The following is a 20,305-nucleotide window of genomic DNA, read 5'->3' on the forward strand; positions in this document are numbered from 1 at the left end:
TGATCATGGGAATGAGTGAGCTGGAGGGTCACAGCCAGTTGCTTGTAAGCAGGGATGCCTTAACAAGGCCTCTCACCTGTGAGTGAGTTGCTAAATTTCTGGCTCAGCTCTCCTCTCATTGGCAGATACCATGCACACGCAGAGCCCATGAGCTGCTTCTCTGAATAGTGATTGGGGATTGTCTTCAGTTCACCCGCTGATCACACTTGCAAAAATGTATATCAACAAGCCTTTTGGCATAATAAACTGGAGCTCTTTTCACACCCTATGTGTCTTCTTGCCTCATTCATCTTGCCTCTGAAATCACAAGGCTCATATGCTTTGAGCTCTTAAAGACGGCTGCAACATATATGCCTATTTTTGTTTTTCCCTAAGATTCTTACAATAGTGTTTTATTTTCAAAATACATGCAGTGACGGGAAAAAAGGACTCAAACAACAACAAAAAAGTGAAAATACTATGCTATGATCCACTTTCACTCCCCATAATCTTCTTTCTGCATGCAGATGGCTCTCTCAATCACAAGTCTATTGGAATTAGCCTGAATCATTTCATTGTTGAAAAGAGCCAAGTCCATTACAGTTAATCATTATATAATCTTGTTGTTATTGTGTACAACGTTCTCTTGATTCTACTTACTTCACTTAGCATTAGTTCATGTAAATCTCTCCAGGCTTTTCTAAAATCATCCTGCTGATCATTTCTTATAAAATAATAATATTCCATTCCATTCATATGCCATAATTTATTCAGTCACTTCCCAACAGATGAGCATTCACTCAGTTTCCAGTTCCTTGCCACCACAAAAAAGGCTGTTAGAAACATTTTTGCACATTCGGATCCCTTTTCCTTTTTTATGATCTCTTAGGGATACAAAGCCAGTAGCGAGAAATTCATATGCCTATCTTTATATAACTTCTGCAACAATTAAAAATTTGCAAATGTGAGAGAAAACTTGAGAGTTGTTTTAATTTAATCTCAGTGGTTTTTCATATTTTTGATAAATTGCAATCACTCTTTTGAAAATTATTGATATATTTTGACCCCTTAGTAGGGAACAACTTTTGTTATTAGATATTTGGGTCAATTTCTAATATTGATATCATAGTTTAATGAGAGATTTCAAATAAAGGTTCTTTTCCCTCCAATCAACTATTCTTTTCTTGCTATACAAATTTTGTTTATATTAAACTATTTAACCTTATGTGAAAAAAACTGTCTTCTGTGTTCTCCTTTATTAATTCCTTCTTAGAATTCTTCCCTTAATCTTAGATGTAAGAGTTCTCTCTTTCTATTCAACAAGAAAACTAGAACAGAGTTTGAAAAAAAAATAGATTAAGCTAAAAAACATATATAACTTAGATTAAAAAGTTCAAATTTAAAAGAAATTAGTATGCTGGCTCCTCCTTTTTTTTTCTCTTATTTCCTTGAGTCTAGGTTGTTCCTCAAAAAAAATTTTATTATAAAATTACTGCTCTAGTCTCATTAACACAACCCTAAATTAATTTAGAAATAGTATCAATATTTTAATTATACTGGAGCATCTCAACTATGTATAATAAATGAGTATGCATTTATTTCTGTTAAAACACACACACAACCATTTATCTTTATGTTTATATAAGTCTTGAGTATGTCCTAGCAAGTGAACCCAAATATTTTTAAATGATTTTTTTCTCTTTGGTTTTGTTAATATATTTACATGACCGTCCACTATGCCATCCATCTCCTGTCTTCTTTCACCCCCCGCCTTTAAAGCTAGTGCCTTCCTTCTGAGATGATCTTCCATTTATACAGTGGGCCTATTTCCATATATATGTGTATGAATATGTATGTATGTATATGCATATCTACTTATTGCATATATATGATAGATTCCCATGTATACACATATGTATCTATATCTATACACACATACCTTGGATGTATGCAATTGTATGTTGTTTTATCCATTAGAATGTGAACTCCTTGAGGCCAAGTATTGTACTTTACCTTTCTGTGTATCCCCAGTACTGTGCCCAGTACACAAATATAGTAAATATTTTAATAAATGAGTTGATAGAAATACAGAAATGCTAATGATTTCTGTATATGCTGCTACTTTGTTTCAATTAATTTTTTGTGAAGTTTACAGGATTTTCCAAATAACCATCATGTTATCTACAAATAATAATAATTTTGCCCCTCATGTTCCCCAGTTCCTACTTATTTTCTTATTGCTCTAGCTAGCATTTTTATGCTTTACCTTAGCTCTTATTAGATTACTTAAAAATAATGTTAAGAGAGAGTTTTAATCATATGACTTAAAAGGCCCCTTATTCTTGTAACATAAATATTGTCTTTTGTCAAGGAGAGATAGTGTGATGCAGTAGCTTGGAGCTGGTCTTGCAGCCAGGAATGCTTGGGCACAAGCTCCACTTGTGTATCTCACTAACCAGGTGATGCTTGGCAATATGCTTCCCCTCTCAGCATTCCAAGAAATTTCTTAAAATGACAAGCTGTAGAAAAGGGGATGATCTGAATTGGATGAAGGAGTTTCCTTACTTGGATGTTCTTCATACAAATGAAATCATTAAGTCCATGATACTGAAGCAAGCTATATTTCTTCTGAGAGGTGATGTATAAAATGAGACACATTTTGGACATAGCCAGTGTGAGAATTTATTTTGCTTTTATTATATCTATTATTATGTATTTGAGAGAAGGGGAAGGAGATTAAAGTATTACTTTTAATGGACAGAAGAGAAGGCCAGAAAAAAATCACAGACAAGAAGGACAGCTTTTAAAGTTGTATGTTGAACTTAACGATATATTTAAAAAGAAAAGATACATATATAACAGAGATTTGCAATTTCGCATGCTACTTTTGCTATTCTATTATATATTGAAATGCTCATTTTCCTTGGTGTTTGATTTAAAATTTTTAAAAAATTCTTTAAAAACCTCCATACTAATCCCATTCTATCTATCTGTTTTCTACATTTATTGATTCTTCATTCTCATTTTTAAAAATTTTGGTAATTTGTTTTTTCTTTCTTTTGGGAGAGATTAAATTAAGGATTTGCCTATTTTGTTGGAATCCAGTCTGTCTTATGCACTGCTACCCAACCCCACCCCAAAGCTTCCAGTGTTCTCACACTATATCTTTAATTATATTTTTTACCCATGTTTCATCTTCCTCCTATCTTGTGTTCTTTTACTAGGGTGATGCTAAATAAAAACCTTATTAATAATATTTTTAACAACTCATGAATAATAACAAAATTATTTTCTTTAAATATAGAAATGACCATGTCTATAGCCTCTTAGATAAACATACCTTTCAAACCTCACTGGATGTTACTCTACTTCCTCCATGCTGTGATTCAGCCAAATTGACCTTCTTGGTTCTCTCCATTTCTCATACATAATTACTCACCTTCTGTTTTCACACTATTGCACAAACTTCCTTCACGTGCCACAAATGCATTGGTGTCTTACTTCTGCCTTATAGAATCATTTTCTTTCTTTAAGATGTATCTTCAAGCACTATCTTCTGAATGAAGTTTTTCCTTTCCTGATTTCCTCCCTTCCAAACTGTCTTATGATTACTTTGTATAACTATATATGTAACATATATATGTATGTACATAGATATATATGTAAACTTTATATCTGTGCTATATATGTTTTTATATGTACTTATAATCCCCCCCACTAGAATATATAATACAGTGTGAGGATAAATAGAAAGTAAACCCAAAAGGAGAAGAGAAGCACTATGGGGGAAAAATTTTATAAACCATAAAATATAATATATAAAATGTGAGTTGTTATTTCCCCTATTTCTAAAATCGTAATAGTCTTAGAACTAATGAGTTAAAGTAAAAGTTTTACTGTAAATAATTTTTTTACCTCAATGAATTATTTTCTGCTTTTTGTCTGCCAAGTTCACTTTCTGTATCCATTGCTTTTCGTGCTAGTGCTTTCATCTCCTTTTCCACAGTAGTTATGGTTTCTTTCATCAAAGTCATATTTGCCATTTGTTCTAGACGTTCATCATCAAGCTACACAAGTAAAACAACAAGGCTGGTAGTCACTGGAACCTGTGTTCCTTCTTCTTTCAAACAGGACACACATCTCCTTTCCAAAATGCAGTTTTAGGCCTGGTCTACATGATGAATAAACCAAACTGGGATTGAACACTTTTGTTGGCCCATTCTCTCAGTGAATTGTCTTTATGCCAAACAAGTGGGGGAACCAGCATGTCCTCATACCCACTCAACAACTCAGCAATAAAGACCTTTTTGTGGTTTTTAGCAAGACTACATTTTCAATTCACAATTTAACATGACCACAATATGTTAATTTCATGGTTTTTCTGTGCAGTAGCCTAAAACTTTCCCAGCAAAAATCTCTCACATATGTGATCTACATATCTTTCAGGGTTTCCCCACTTTTGTTGTCATAAAAGGATACAATTAATAAGAATAAAAACATGATTAAGTAAACCTGTAAATTAAGCCAAATCCCTCCATTAATTTCTTTTATGTATTCTCAGTATATAAATGCCTAGTATTCATATATAGAAAATCTTATAAACATGAATTTTTATAAGTTAAATTTAATGTTTTCCAAATTTTCCCAAATTATTTTCCTAATTTATTTTAAAAGACAAAACTTTTTTCTCTTCTTTTATACTAAAGAACAGCACTAACAATATTTGTTAACAACAAAGATTAAAACATCTAAGTTATTAACCTCAGCAGAAATACATTACTGAGAATTATGGATGAAGAATAGATTTCACTAAATCTTCTTTTTAGAAATCTATTTCTAGATCTACACTTTTCACCTTTACTTGGTAAAAACACAAAGGATAGAGAATACTTTTATCTTAGAAGGTCCTATATCCTTGATTTAAAAATTGCTACTTTTTTGAATATATAAAAATTAAACATGCCATTATTTAATTTTGAAAATTAGTTATGGACAAAATTTAATTTCTTTTACACTGTGAACTGTAGACTCCAATTCTTCTACTCTTTGTTCCAGGTGAGCCTTCTCATTAAATGCAGTCTCTTGGGAAATCTGTTTCAAATACAAAAACATAGTACCTTCAGTCTTGTTGCATTTGTGCTTCACTGATATTAGTGTAGATAAAATGTCTTCTAACCTTTAATCTCTCCCTCAGACTATCTCGTTCTGTGGTCATTCTTCTTAAGTCAGTAAAAGCCACATCTCTTTCTGTTTCTACCCGGCGTAAGATGGCATGTGCTGTTGATGTTGACTTAGGAGACTTGCAATTTTTCATCATTTCTCGTCTAAGTCGCGCTATTTCTTCTTGTGCCTATTATTTTTAAACATCAAGTATAAATTTATTTTATTGAGTTTTAAATAATATTAGAATTGTTATTCTGCAGGCTAACTATGGAAAAGGAAGCCTTTTGTTAAGAATGAGACAAATTATACATATATATATTTTTTTAAAAAAAAAACTTGTTTATACACATTTTAATGACATAAATCAAACTTTAAGGCAACACAAAATACAAAATAGAAATTATAAGCAAAAAGGTCATTGCAAAATAGAATGTTTTCCAAATAATGTTTTCAGTATAATTATTCCTTCTCCTGTATACATTTTAATGTAATAATCATATTTTTAATAAAATATCATAGAAATATCCAATTCTAAAATGTTACTCCATATCCCTTGCTGACAGCTTATATCACTACATCTTTGGTGGGAAGAAATTCTAGATGATAGATGTCCTCACATATTCTCTAGAATACCTTTTAAACATCATAATATCTCTATAAGACACCAAACTAATTCATCTCAATCCCATAACTAGCAAATAACCTTTACTTTTATTTGCTTAAAAAACCAAACAAAATAAACAAAAAACAAGGCCTTTAGATATGAACTCTCATTCTTCTCACTAACTCCATACCTAAATTTCTTTCATTTTCCTTTAGCTTTCCTTCTGACTTAGAAGAAGAGGTATCTTTTTAATTATTATTATTAAAACATTTTATTAACAAAACATACATATGGGTAATTTTTCAACATTGATCCTTGGAAAGACTTCTGTTCCAAATTATCCTCTCCTTCCCCTTACCTCCTTCCCTGGCAGGTAGTCCAATACATGTTAAATATGTTAAAATATGTGTTAAATCCAATATAGGTATACATATTTATATAGTTATCTTACTGCACAAGAAAAATCAGATTAAGAAGAAAAAAAAAGGAAAGAAAACAAAATGCAAGCAAACAACAGAAAGAGTGAGAAGGCTATATTGTGGTGCATCCTCAGTTCCCAATAGTCATCTCTCTGGGTGTAAATAGCTCTCTTCATCACTGAACAACTGGAACTGGTTTGAATCCTCTCATTGTTGAAGAGAGCCACATCCATCAGAATTGGTCATCATATAGTCTTGTTATTTCTGTGTATAGTGATCTCCTGGTTCTGCTCATTTCACTTAGCATCAGTTCATGTAACTCGGAAGAGCTATCTTTAACTCCAAAGCAAATATTTTCACATATTATACCGGATTCCATGCCCTCCAAATTATTTTAGTACCCTTCTTTCTCAACTATTCTCAAATACCTTTATCTATCTATACTGGCTCCCTCCTCAAAGAAGCACAGTTCCCTCCCTTTGAAAAACATTTCCTTGAACCTATCATCTCTTCTAGCTACTATTTTCTACAACTTTTGAGTGTCATAGTACTTATAACATACTAAATAAGAACAGGTCAAGCTTAGGAAGAATCTCTTTTATATCTGCTTTTTGACTTCCCCATCTTTCCCTTAACTTCCCAGTGTGGCTCCTGATCAAAGCATTCTCATTATAATAACATTATGAATGATTAATAATAATATTAATGAAAATTTTAGATGATTAGTAATAATACCACTAATCACCAAAGATCATTCTAGTACTCATTCTAATTAATTCTGCTATATCATATTCTCTGTTGAACAGTTTTTTCCTTGGGTTTCCATGATATTGCAATAACTTTATTTTTCTATTTCTTTAAGTACTCCCCAAGGTCTTCACTGGTTTTCTTTTTTCCTTTTTGACTCTAGAAGGATTTCTCAATGTTTTAATTCAGATTGCAGTTCTATTTTCGATGACTCCAAATTCTCATGTAATTCACATGGTTTCAACTATTCCCTCTATGTAATAACTCCCAAAGCTGCATATCTTCCCCAGTTCCAGATGTCTGCTTCACATTTCCTCTTGGATTTTCTGCAATTAGCTTAAATTCAAAATATCCAAAATCAAAGTCATCTTTTCTCTCAAATTATTTCTTCAAACTAACTTCCCTATTTCTGCTAATATTAAAACACTTCTTCCAATTTTCTGGTTAATATTAACACAATTCATTCAAAAAATAAGTGAGTGATCTTTCATTCTTTTTTTAACTAGATATTCAATCAACTCTTCCTTCACAATGTTTCTTGCCATTTCTTTACATTCCAACTCTCAGTACACTAGTTCAAGTCTTTATTATAAAGTCAAGATTAGATTATTATCTAATCTTCTAACTGGTCTCCCTATCTTTAACCTAACAGTTCTAAATCTTTTGTAATATGGACATCTTTGACAATCTGGTAAAATTTATGATTCCATTCTCAGAATAACCTTTTACAAGAAATACATTTAATTTAGTATTTCATGTTTCCCCTGATTACACATAAAACATTTTGTTTACCTGTTTTAAAATTTTTGAGTTCCAGGGAACTTTCTCCCTTCCTCTCTTCCCACCCCTGCCCATCTTTGAAAAGGCACATGTGAAGTTCTACAAAACATTTTCATAAAAGTCTTGTTGTGAGAAAAGATATAGATTCCCTCTGCCAAAAAACAACAAATCCTTCAAGAAAAATAATGTTTAAAAACAAGTACACTTAAGTCTATTCAGACATAATCAGTTCTTTCTTTTTCTAGGTATGTTTAGCATTTTTCATCAGAAGTCCTTCAGAAGGGAAAGGGCAAGAATGCAAGAATGTTTGTAGCAGCCCTCTTTGTAGTAGCCAGAAACTGGTAACTGAGTGGATGACCATCAATTGGAGAATGGCCAAATAAACTGTGGTTTATGAATATTATGGAATATTATTGTTCTGTAAGAAATGACCAGCAGAATGATTTCAGAAAGGCCTGGAGAGACTTATATCAACTAATGCTGAGTGAAATGAGCAGGACCATCCATGATCTCCTGATCATTACATACTTTAACAACAATTCTATATGATGATCAATTCTGATGGACGTGGCCCCCTTCAACAATGAGACGAACCAAATCAGTTCCAACAGAGCAGTAATTGCAGTCAGAGCAGACTGAACCAGCTACAGCCAGTGAAAGAACTCTGGGAGGTGACTATGAACCACTACATAGAATTCCCAATCCCTCTATTTTTGTCCGCCTGCATTTTTGATTTCCTTCACAGGCTAATTGTATACTATTTCAAAGTCTGTTTCTTTTTGTACAGCAAGATAACTGCTTGGACATGTATACATATATTGTATTTAACTTATACTTCAACATATTTAACGTGTACTGGTCAACTTGCCATCTGGGGGAAGGGGTAAGGGGGAAGGAGGGAAAAAGTTGGAGCAAAAGGTTTTGTAATTGTAAATGCTGAAAAAATACCCATGCATATAACTTGTAAATAAAAAGCTATAATATAATAAAAAAAAAAAGAAAGAGAAAAAAAAGAAATCATTCTAAGTAATCTTGGATCTTTGTATTGCTGAGAATAGCAAAGTCATTTACAGCTGGTCATCCCCCAATTGCTAGTACTTTATACACAGTACATTTCACTTTGCATAAGCTCCTGGAGGACTTTCCAGGTTTTTTCTGAGAGTATTCTGCTTATCATTTCTTATAGAAAAACAATTGATGTGGACTATAATAAGAAGCCAAAGTATTAAATGTGGAGGAGATACTGAGTCACTAAGAAATGCACCATAACTTTGATGAAAGGTACTGTCACACATCTCCAAAGAAATAACTGACGGAGCCTGAATGTAGACCAAAGATACTTTACTTTTTTCTTTTTTTTTCACAGCATGACTTACATGGAAATGTATTTTGCATGATTACTCATATATAACCTATGTAAAATTGCTTGTCTTATCAAGGAAGGGGGGAAGAAGAAGGGGAGAAAGAATTTGGAACTCAAAATTTGAAAAAAAGAATGTTAAGATTATTTTTACATGTAATTTGGAAGAAAATGTTAAAGTTAAAAAATAAAAAGAAAGAAAGAAATACTCCATACATTGATATTCCCACATTTGCACTGGAAGTTGCTGGATCAATGAATATAATTTACAAAGCTTGCAGATTTTTAGATTAAAAATTGCAACTCTTAAATTTACAGTTTCATCTCAAATGTTTCCCCTTACAGAAACCTTCTTTAGCCCCAAATGATCTGTTTACTTTTTTCCTGAATGTTTATTTTATACTTTTCCACCTTTATCCTTTGGATAATGGAAATCTTTCTCCAACCTAAAGAAACCATTCAGAGGCCAGCTGAAAGTCTATTTTTTTTCATATACCATTCCCTTAACACCATTAACAGAAGTGAATTTATTTAAAGTTCCTATAGTAATTATTGTCTCTACAATTTAGAGGATACAAGAGACTTACATTAAAGTTATTTGTATATAGGTCATATCTCTAAAACTAAATTGTAAGTCCCTACAAAGCAGGCATCTTTCTGTATTTGATCATTTCTCTCAAAGGCTTAATTTTCCACATAAGAAGTGCTCAATAAACATTTGTTAAATGAAGACTACATCCATTTAATAATGCACTTAAGATAGTATTATTTTTCAATTTAATACAGCAAATATATTATGAAAGCCCTAGCTAATGACTGCATCTAAATGTATATATGTTAAATATTTTCATAAGAATTGGGAATTTTTCAAAATAATATCTTAAGAACTTGGATCAACACAGTGATCAACTACAACTCCAGAGGATTTGTATATCTTTAAGGTTTGCAAAACACTTTTACAAATATTATTTAATTAGATCCTCACCACAACCCTGGGAGTTAGGTGCTATTATTCTCCCCATTTAAAAAGTATGGAAATTGAGTCAGACAGAGATTAAATGACTTGCCCAGCTTCAAAGAAGTAATAAGCATCTGAAGCTGGATGTTTTTTTTTTTTTTAAGTCAGGTGTTCGTGACTTCAGGTTCAGTGCTGAAGTATGCTACCCAACTCCTGACATCGGGGTGATGAACTCTGAGGGCAGAATGAGATGGGTTTGGGACATGACCAATCTGGGAATTTGTTTTGTTAAACTATGCACATTGATTAAAAGGAATTTTTCTTTTTCTTTGTTTGAAAAATTAATTACTGCTAATTGGAAAATTTTTTAATTAAAAAAAGATGTCAATAATGGTATTTACAAAATATTTTCCATGAGAATTTAATACTTTTCAAAATAATGCTCTGAGGAGAAAACTTAGTGATGGGAAAAGGCTAGAAAATTATAGGTCAATAGGCCAAGCTCAGAGGAGCTTTATGTACCACTAGAACAATAGAATTTTAGATGTGGAAGGAACTTCTGTGGTCATCTAGTCCACTTCACTCCCAAAAAAGAATGTCTATTATGACACCCTGAATAAGTATATAGATTTTATCTATAATCTTGATTTTCATTGAAGATCTCTTACACACAGAAATATGGATGGCATTAATTGTTATGAAGTGTAGCCTGAAGTTGTCTAATTTTATTTCTTTGCGATTCCTACTCACTATTTCTAATCCTGATCTCTGGGCTAACCCCACCTCTATCACTACCAACCCCTCCTCCCAAAAAGAAACCATCTCACTCACCTTTCTTCTGGATGGCAATATACTGTTCTGAAACCTGAATACAGCTCTCACCATTGTCTTCACACTACAACGGCTTCTCTGCTATATGTTGAGTATCTCAGGTTTCTTCAACTAATCCTTTAAAAATTTTCTTTTACTCTGAACTTAAAATACAAAAAAGGAGTATTTCTCATGTGGAGAACACAAAAAGGAGATCCTATGTGAAGCCACAGTCTTCATTTCATTCATGTTACTTGCTTTAAAAAAAAGTTATCTAATTCTACATGTTACTTTAAAAACTGGCCTTAACTCTGTTTCCTACTGAGTCTATTTTGTATATTTTAAAAAACATTTTTTTTCCTGTGGCTCATTATTATTAATCCTCCTCTGCTCTCCCTTACAAATTTAAAATGAGGGGAGAGGGAGACCCAAAGCTAAACAGTGGCAATGTCCAAAAATGTTCTTCCTGAATGAAAAGTCCATCACCTGTAAGTCTAGAGGTTGATAACATGCTTCATCACAGGTCCTCTGATGATCATTGTTTTAATCAAAGTTCCTAAATTTCAGAGTTAGTTTTCTCCAATATTGTTGTACAAATTATTTTTTTCTGAAATCATGTCTTATTTCTTAAAGTGCAATAATATTCTATTTCATTGATATTACATAACTGATTCAGCCATTCATCAATTGATAAGCACCTCCCCCTCGGATTCTTTTCTTTTTCCCTCTTAATCTTCTCTTAAGGATCAAGAAATTTGTTGTATTTTCCATTGTTTTCTTCCTTTAACATTCTCCTTAAGCCCCAATTATCTTCTTGTTAACTGTGATGTACTTCTTTCTTTTCTTTTTTTTTTTAAAAGATTTTTATTTTCAAAATATACACATGGATAATTTTCAACATTCATTCTTACAAAACCTTGTGTTCTAATTTTTTCCCTTCCTTCCTTCCATTCCCTCCCACAGACAGCAAGTGATCCAATGTATGTTAAACATGTGCAGTTCTTCTATAAGTATTTCCACAAATATCATGCTGCACAAGAAAAATCAGATCAAAAAGAGGGAAAATAAGGAAGAAAACAAAATGCAAGCAAACAACAACAAAAAGAGTGAAAATACTATGTTGTGGTCCACACTCAGTTCCCACTGTCCTTTCTCTGCGTGCAGATGGCTCTCTTCATCACAAGGCCACTGGAACTGGTCTGAATGACCTCATTTTTGACAAGACTCATGTCCATCAGAATTGATTATTGTATAATCTTGCTGTTGCCATGTACAATGATCTCCGGGTTCTGCTCATTTCATTCAGCATCAGTTCATATAAATCTCTCTAGGCCTCTCTGAAATCATCCTGCTGGTTGTTTCTTATAAAACAGTAATATTCCATAGCATTCATATACCATAACTTATTCAACCATTCTCCAACTGAAGGGCAAAGTATGATGTATTTCAACATTAAATTATGTGAGTGTGTGTGTGCGTATGTGTTTCAACTGTGTGTCCAGTTCAAATAAAATCCATTGTCCTCCTATCCTTCTTCATATTTAATATTCTTTATCTCACAGACCCCAGTTATAAGAAGTGGCAATTTCTCCTTTTACCCTCCTTTCTCTATCCCCTCTTTTAAAATCCTGAAACCATAACCAATCTACCCCAATTTCTCTTTCTCATTTAACACTCAGAAAACCTTTACAAATCATTAAATTCTGTTTGTCATTTCCCCTCCATGAGAATGTTAGTACTTCATCACCTTACATACCCTCTCAAATAAATTTATCTTTCTAGGTTTTTTTTGACTCTTAAAAGTTTTTGTTCAGATCAAAAATACTGGAAATATTTCCAGTTCATTAAGGTTCATCTTTTTCCCCCTGCAAGATTATACTCAGTTTTTCAAGGTAAATTATTCTTGGTTATCAACCTAAATATTCTGCCTATTGGAATACTAGATTCCAAGCTCTCCCCACATTGTAGTATAAGTTGCCAAGCCCTTTGGTTTCCTGACTTACTTGGTACATGATCTCCTTCTTTCTGCAGTATTTTTTCTTTGATGTAGATCTAAATTTTGGTAAAGATCTTCTTGGGGACTTCTTTTTGAAGTTTTTTTTAGGAAGTAATAAGTAGCTCTTTTTTATCTTCGCTTTGCCTTTTGATTCTAATAAATCAAATGAGGCAACTAGTGACACAATGGATAGAACACTGAATGTAGAGTCAGGAAGATCCTAGCTCAAATCTGCCCTCAATACTTACTAGCAATGTGATCCCAAGTGAATCATTTGAATGGGGATAAAATAGCACCTGCTTCCCAGGATTGATGTTGACAATCAAAAGAGACAATAACTATAAAGTACTTAGCACAGTGCCTGGCACTGTAATCACTATAGAAATGTTAACTAAAACTATTATTATTTATAGATATATTTATAAGCTCTTGAAATAATGTCAAGGCTTTTTTAATAGTTTTTAAGTAGTCAAAAAATTATCTCTAATCTGTTTTCTATACTGGTTGTTTCTTAGAAACAGACATATTTTCTTCTATTTTTCCAATAATTTGATTTGTCCTAATGCATCTTGCTGTAACATGAAAGGACAGGAACAGAAAGGGGAAGGAATAAACACTTTTTAAATGTTTACTATGTGCCAAGCCCTGTGTTCAGTGATTTACAAATAATCTCTCATTTGATGCTCCTGACAACACTGAAGAAACTGAAACAGAAATGAAACAGATAGCTCAAGTTCACTCAGATCTTCCTGACTCTAGGGCCAGGGCTCCATCCTCCTGTATCCCATGACTGCCATTCATCATTGTCACTGATTTCTCTTGGATCTATTCTAATTTAGATATCTAATTCAGATAATGTTTACCATTTTACCATTTTCTGTTCTAAGAGATTTAATTCTTCTAACAATTTTTTCTCTCCAGAGCTTTTATTTCATCTTTTAAAATTTCTTCATTTTTTTCAAGTACTCATAAAAATTTTATAGGAAATGCCTCTTTTTTTAGTCTTTTTACAGTTGTTAGAGATCATTATTTTTTCCTTCTAGGTTGTTTTTGGGGCATCTCTCGACCTACAATAATTTTTTTATACCAAGTCAAAGCTACCTTAAGATTTATTCATCTCTCCTGCCTTAGCTCTTTTGGAGCTTTGTGTTAAGGCCAAGTTTTCTGATGCATTTCTTTTTTTTTTTTGGTGAGGTAAGAGTTCTTCTTAGTCTTACCATTAGTTATCTGGGTTACTGCACTGATTTCTCTCAGATGCAGGCATTATTAATCCCTGTCCCCCTTGCTATTCCTTTCCCCACCTATACCACTCTGAATCGTTGAGTTTGTACTGAGAACAGAAGAAAGTGTTTACAGTTATTATTTGAGAAGACACCAGAGACCACTTTTCCTTGTGCATGATTTAAGACCTTCCTTTGAGCGTTGGTATATTTCACCCTGCAAACCTGGCCAGTTCCCTGAGTGAAACCAGTCAGTTTAAAGGAATGAATGAACTACTCCCCCTGGTGGAAGCCCCCTTATCTGGGAAGCTGTTCTGTCTAGAGGGTCATATATGACATCATAAACTTGGCATAGTGCCAAGTCTTTCCTAGGACCCATCAGGAAGAAGGGATTACGCCCTACCATCAACGCCCAAAGCCGATATTCTATTTAAACTACTTCCTGCATCAAAAATTTTATTTCTTTTTAATCGCAAAATTCAATTTATATACTAATCTCAGTATTAAATTTTTTGCAAAATTTTTCATTATAATTACATTTTTACGCAAAATATGTATATAAAGTTTTACATACATATTAATGTAATTATAAATATTTATGTATATAGAGCACTTTGTTCTCAGCCTATATAAACCCCATAATGGGGTTTTGGACCTTTACCCAAAAAGGATGGCCTTGGGGCCATCTGGAATTTTTTCCTTCTTTGGGGTACACTCTGACTGGCTCCAGTTAGCTCCCCCAGATTGAAAAGGCAGGAGTTGATGTTTCCTGAATTGGTGACATATGCTACATTTTTATCTGTCTGTTATTATGTGATAATGGCATTAAGTTGTATATTGTTTCTCTATTACAAATTTCCTTTTTCTTTATGTCTTGTTTGAATTAAGGTTCTGAGAAGTAATAAACTTGTACTGAGTACAAGTACTTACCTTTAAGTCAGTGCCTGTTGAATGAGAATTTTAAACTTAGATTAATTCTATAATAGTTCACTAAAATATTCATGGTTTTTTTTTTTCTACACAATCTGCTTTTTAGCCATGCCTTTCTCACTACGTTCTTAGGTTTGAAAAATCAACTTAATAAATGTGAGATATTTAGCCTTATGAAATTTCAGTTCTATTTGATCTAATGTTCTAGCTTTTCACTATCTTTCTGAGTCCTAACTATCATCAAGTATACTTCTGAACATTTGATAAGCAGGATACCCATAAATATGTAAATCACTGACAAAAAATGTTAAACACCATAAGGCAAAACACAGATCATCCTAGCATTCCCCTGCACACCATTAATGACTATTTTTTAGGTCTAGACATTCAATGAATTTCAAATTGTCTAATTATGTTATCGTTTATACCTCTCCATTTTTTTATATAAGATCAGCAAAAGAAATATAATATCTTGCTAAAAATCTAAATAAACTGTATCAACTTTGATAAATTAATCTAGTAACCCTGTCAAGAAATGAAGCAAAGTTATATCTGTTTTTGACAAAGCAATTCTAGCTGTTTGTGATCACTGCTTCCTATTCTAAATGATTCCTAATCACGCCTTCAGTTATACATTCTAAAATTTCTCCAGGAATTTCAATACAGCTCATTGGACCTAAAGCTTGCAAACTCCATTTTCTTTCCCTTTTTGGAAAAGTGGCATAATTACCTTTCTCCTTTCTGGCAGCATCTCCAGATGTTTGAAATCTCAAAGTTCACTGACAGTAATTTAGTAATCACATCTCCCCAGTCTTTCCATATTCAAAAGTTTGTTTACTTGTACTTTGTATGAACTCACCAAAGACCACTTTGTACTTTCTTATTCCTTCCCTAATTTCTTGGATATCAACTTGTTATGATCCGTAGTTTTTGTTTCCTTTCTATTCCAAAGCTCATGAGTACAGCATATATAGCAGCATATACTACATCCCACCCCAAATAACATTTGCAGTCTCTCATTAGTTTAATGGCTTAAGAAAGCTAGAATTTTTTTTTTAATTTATCTTTTACAGCTGGATAAATTATTCCTCAGATCTTTTGATCACTAAATAAAATTACCTGTTCATAAAGAAGAAAAGTCTTGTCTCTTTCGGATGTGAGAACCTTCACGTTACCCTGAATTTCAGCCAAGTGACGTTCATATTTTTCCAACATACACCTAAGTTCCTCACGATCTCTTGTCTTCATAAGCTCTGAATCACAATTTGCTCCCTAAAATCATTATAAACATATTATTAATCTTGACACATAGGTTTTGAAACAACTGAACCTCTCCTTACTGTACCTTCAAATATTCATAGTCTCCTCTCTAAAGGAAAAACTATACTTTATACTGCCTCTGTTGGTTTTACTTTCCTTTTTTCACAATCAAGCTCTTAAACAAATTTTGCAGTTTACAAAAAACTTTCCTCCCAACAGCTCTTTCAAGTAGACAATTCAATTATCATCATTATCCTCATTTCATAGTTGAGGAAATGGGGTCTGAGAACTGGAGTGACAATCAGGAAAAAACACAGCTGTTTGTTAAGTGTCTGAAGAAGGAGCTGAATCCAGGATACTTCTAATTATAAATTCTGTACTACTTCCACTAATAATGATGGGAATATGTAACCTCAATCTAAATATATACACTAGTATTTAATAAGCAAGTGAAATTAATATAGCTACCCATAAAAAATAAAATATTTTGAAAATAATTTATGTTTTGAAATTGTTCCCATTCATCTGATTGATTTTTATCCAACCAGTTTGCTTACTTTCCAAAGCATGATACATCTGCTCTTTTGTCTTTACTCCAGTCCATCTCTATGAATCATTCACTAAGTACTTATTGCTGAATCAAAAATGAAAGATCAAAGATTATTTTATTTGTACTATAATTTAATACATCACAAGATACCATACATACCCTAGGAGGTGGAGAAGTGCGTCGAGGACTTTTAGATCTACTTCGAATCATCTTTCCCAAATTTGCAGCTTCACTCTTATGACGATTTGTCTGCTCCTAAAGTCTTGCTTGACAAAGGAATCAAATCTAAAAAAAGATTTAATTTAACACTTTTTTCAGCCTACAAGTATTTTGCCAAGTAGTTATTTGCCAAGCCAAATGAAACAAGCTTTTTAAAAGGATGAAAATTGACAATCACTCAATCACTAAAATTAAATCTGATTATAAATTAAAGTTTGAAATTATGTAATTTCCAATTAATTTTTTAAAAATAAGTTTTTATTAACATCTTTTGCTTCTTACATGATTAGAATTATCCCCAGTATTTCTCCCCTGATCCAAGAGCCAAACTAAATCTAATTAATTTTTGGAATTTAAAAAGGTTCTTTGTATAAGTCTGCCTTTTCTTTTAATTTATTGCTTTTTCCCCCTGTGAATTCATTTAATTTTTAAGAAAAGATGGGTAAAAGATTTATATTGATTAGAAAGGTCTTCTTAATTTCAATAGGTTTAGAACTAGCCATGTAAATGCATTTTACTTATTTTAGTAGCACTGCTTGCTGCTAGTTTATCACTTAATATGGCTAAATGTTTATATTCTGGTTTAGTTCTGAGTGTTAGGAGTTTCAATGCTATGAATTCCCATCTTTTAAAATTTATCTGAAGATATTCCTTATACAAATTATTTTTTAAAATAAGTATTTGTGGATATGAATAACAGCAAAACAAGTTATTTTAGATAAAGTGAGTGTTTTGTGCTCTTTCATAAAGCTTACTGATGCAATATCTTTCTGTGGATAAGAAGAATTCAAGCGATTTCAATGAAGAATCAACTAATTTAATACTGCTAGCTTAAAAAAAAAATCCACTTAACATTAAGAGGGTTATAAAAAGACAAATACAAATTTTGAGAACACTGTCATTAAAAATAATGGTTCAAACCCAAATAGCATGGTAATGCTTCTTAAACTCATCAACTAATAGATTATTTTTGATCTTAAGGTACAGGCAAGCAAAGGAGAAATCTAGCAATCAAGTTCCATTTCTATATACTAAGGTATTCTTGCACTGGAAAGCTAATAGTGATCAAAAGAGGCAGCTTTTTATTCATCTGAAATTTTATCTGGCATGAGGATCTAATCACTGAGATAAAAGATCAAATGGGCTGTATGGTAAATATTTTTTCCTCTGAATTCCTAACAATTCCACAAAAAGTAACGCCTTAAAATAATTAGAATGTATTTGAAGTATTAAAAACTATATTAAAATACATACTTACAGATCTAAGACTTTATTTTATCTTCTAGTACTACAATATTATTTTGCTGGCATCTAATTCAGTCTGAAAAACAAACCGAAAAATAACAACTGTAAGCATATAATTAACATCTAAAATCTATGTTCCTGATTTTCAAAACTAAGAGTAATTTTTATGCTTGTTAAACTGGAAAAACAGCATTTGACAATGGGAATCTATTTAAGCAAAACTGTGGAATTCAGAAGCATTTGAATTGAAACATAAATCAGGTCTTTCTAGTTATTCTGCCTTCAGGTATAGATATTTCTATGATATAATAATTCAAAACTGGTAATATTTTCACAAGCAAATTATACAAATTTCATTTCTAAAGAAGAAAAGGGAAAGACTTCTTGAATGGCCTTGTTGACAACAGATGAGATTAATTCCTCACTCTCAACATTCATTTCATTATGTTGATACCATGTATAGAATATATGATAGGGGGCAGCTAGGAGGCACAGTGGATAGAGCACCAGCCCTTAAGTTAGGAGGACCTGAGTTCAAATCAGATCTTAGACACTTAACACTTCCTAGCTGTGTGACCCTGGGTAAGTCACTTAACCCCAAGTGCCTCAGCAAAAAAAAAAAAAGTATGATAGATTTCATTACAGATATTTATGGGCATGGGTTATTCCTCCTACCAGCATGTAAACTCTTGGATGGCAGAGAGTATTTCTTATTTATCTTTATATCACCCACCTGAACTTCCAAAGAAAAGGTATTTGATTTTTAAAAATTTGTTCAGAATAAAAGAATTCTAATATTTTTTAACTTGTAAAATTCCCCTTCTTTAAAAATAAAATATCTAATAAGCTTGTCTACTTTAAAAGTGGCTTTCTTCAAATATTTTCCTTAGGGTTAAAATATGAGATCCTCTAACATATGGCTATTTTTCTAACCTTATGTTATGTTATTTTCCTTAATATATATATACTCTACATCCTCTCCAAATTGAATTATTAGCTGAGCCTTGAAATTGACATTCTACTTCCTGCTTTCACACATTTACATAAACCACCTGAGAATCCTTATTTCTTTTCAATCATAACCTCCTCAAAAATATCAGATTCCTCAAGTTAAGGTTTTCTTTCCTTTCCCAGATTATCTTTAATTTCCCATGTTTAGTGTATATGTTATATTCTCCTAAGTATAACACACACTTTGAGGGCAGGAATTGTTCCATTCTTGTTTTGTATTCCTGGCATTAGTATAGTCTCATAACTCCACTAGGCACTTAATAAGTGTTTATTGTGTTTAACCGATCTACTCCTCAGTCTAGTGATCTCCACTAGGAAAAGGTTAAAAGATAAATTTAGGTTTATGAATGACAAGGGCAATAAATTCTAGAGATATAATTTTGGTAAAATTTGGATGAAATGATTCTAGGCTAAAGACACACAATAGAAATGACAGTGCCCCAAAGAACCAATGTCTAGTATATTGCATAAAGAATTGGTTTTAAAGATTTGTGATTTCACTTAAATGACTATTCCCTTCAGCAATATACATACACAGATCAGATCACAACCCCACTATGCCTTAGTCTTCATGAGCTGCAGCAGTTAAATATGTTAAATATCATTTGAATTTTCTCAGCTTCTGTTATGAACCTTTCTGAATAAGTAGGCTGGTGTTCAGATGACAGATGAAGTCTGTTGGTAGGCCCAACTCACAGCTTTTCAACTTGGTAATTATGAGAGTTTCTACCCTATTCCTATTACCTTCAGGAAATTAGTGTCACTTCCATGCTACGATGAAGTACCAGAGCACAACTTTAGCAGCAAAACTACTTACTACTTAAAATATATATATATTTTAAAAAGCTTACTATTTAAATACTTACTACTTTAAAATAAACAATATTATTTGCTGATAAATGTAATTGCCCAGAAAGGAAAGGGGAATGGTAATGCCCATAACAATAAAAACACTGATGAGAAGAAAAATAGTTCAAAATCAATACATAGAACTTAAAACTTACCCTCCCCCAATCCTCATATAAAAAACATACCAAGGCCAAAACAAAAGAAT

At 32.3% G+C, this 20,305-nt stretch overlaps 1 protein-coding gene across 11 annotated transcripts in view; it reads right to left on the bottom strand.

Moving 5' to 3' along the window:
* Window positions 1-20,305, bottom strand: part of TSGA10 (testis specific 10) — a 91,099-nt gene that overhangs the window by 35,962 nt on the left and 34,832 nt on the right. For all 11 annotated transcript variants that reach the window (XR_004232915.1, XM_031959124.1, XM_031959127.1 and 8 more), the window contains 6 exons: window positions 18,254-18,316; window positions 16,936-17,061; window positions 16,086-16,238; window positions 5,156-5,329; window positions 4,993-5,070; window positions 3,895-4,046 (listed from right to left, as the gene is read on the bottom strand). Coding sequence is in view for 10 of the 11 variants with exons in the window: in XM_031959124.1 (XP_031814984.1) it covers window positions 3,895-4,046; window positions 4,993-5,070; window positions 5,156-5,329; window positions 16,086-16,238; window positions 16,936-16,986 (608 nt within the window). In the remaining variant the exon portion in view is untranslated. The remainder of the gene's footprint in view (window positions 1-3,894; window positions 4,047-4,992; window positions 5,071-5,155; window positions 5,330-16,085; window positions 16,239-16,935; window positions 17,062-18,253; window positions 18,317-20,305) is intronic.

The sequence above is a fragment of the Sarcophilus harrisii genome, chromosome 3 (assembly GCF_902635505.1).
Source record: "Sarcophilus harrisii chromosome 3, mSarHar1.11, whole genome shotgun sequence".
In the NCBI taxonomy this organism is placed as follows: Eukaryota; Metazoa; Chordata; class Mammalia; order Dasyuromorphia; family Dasyuridae; genus Sarcophilus; species Sarcophilus harrisii.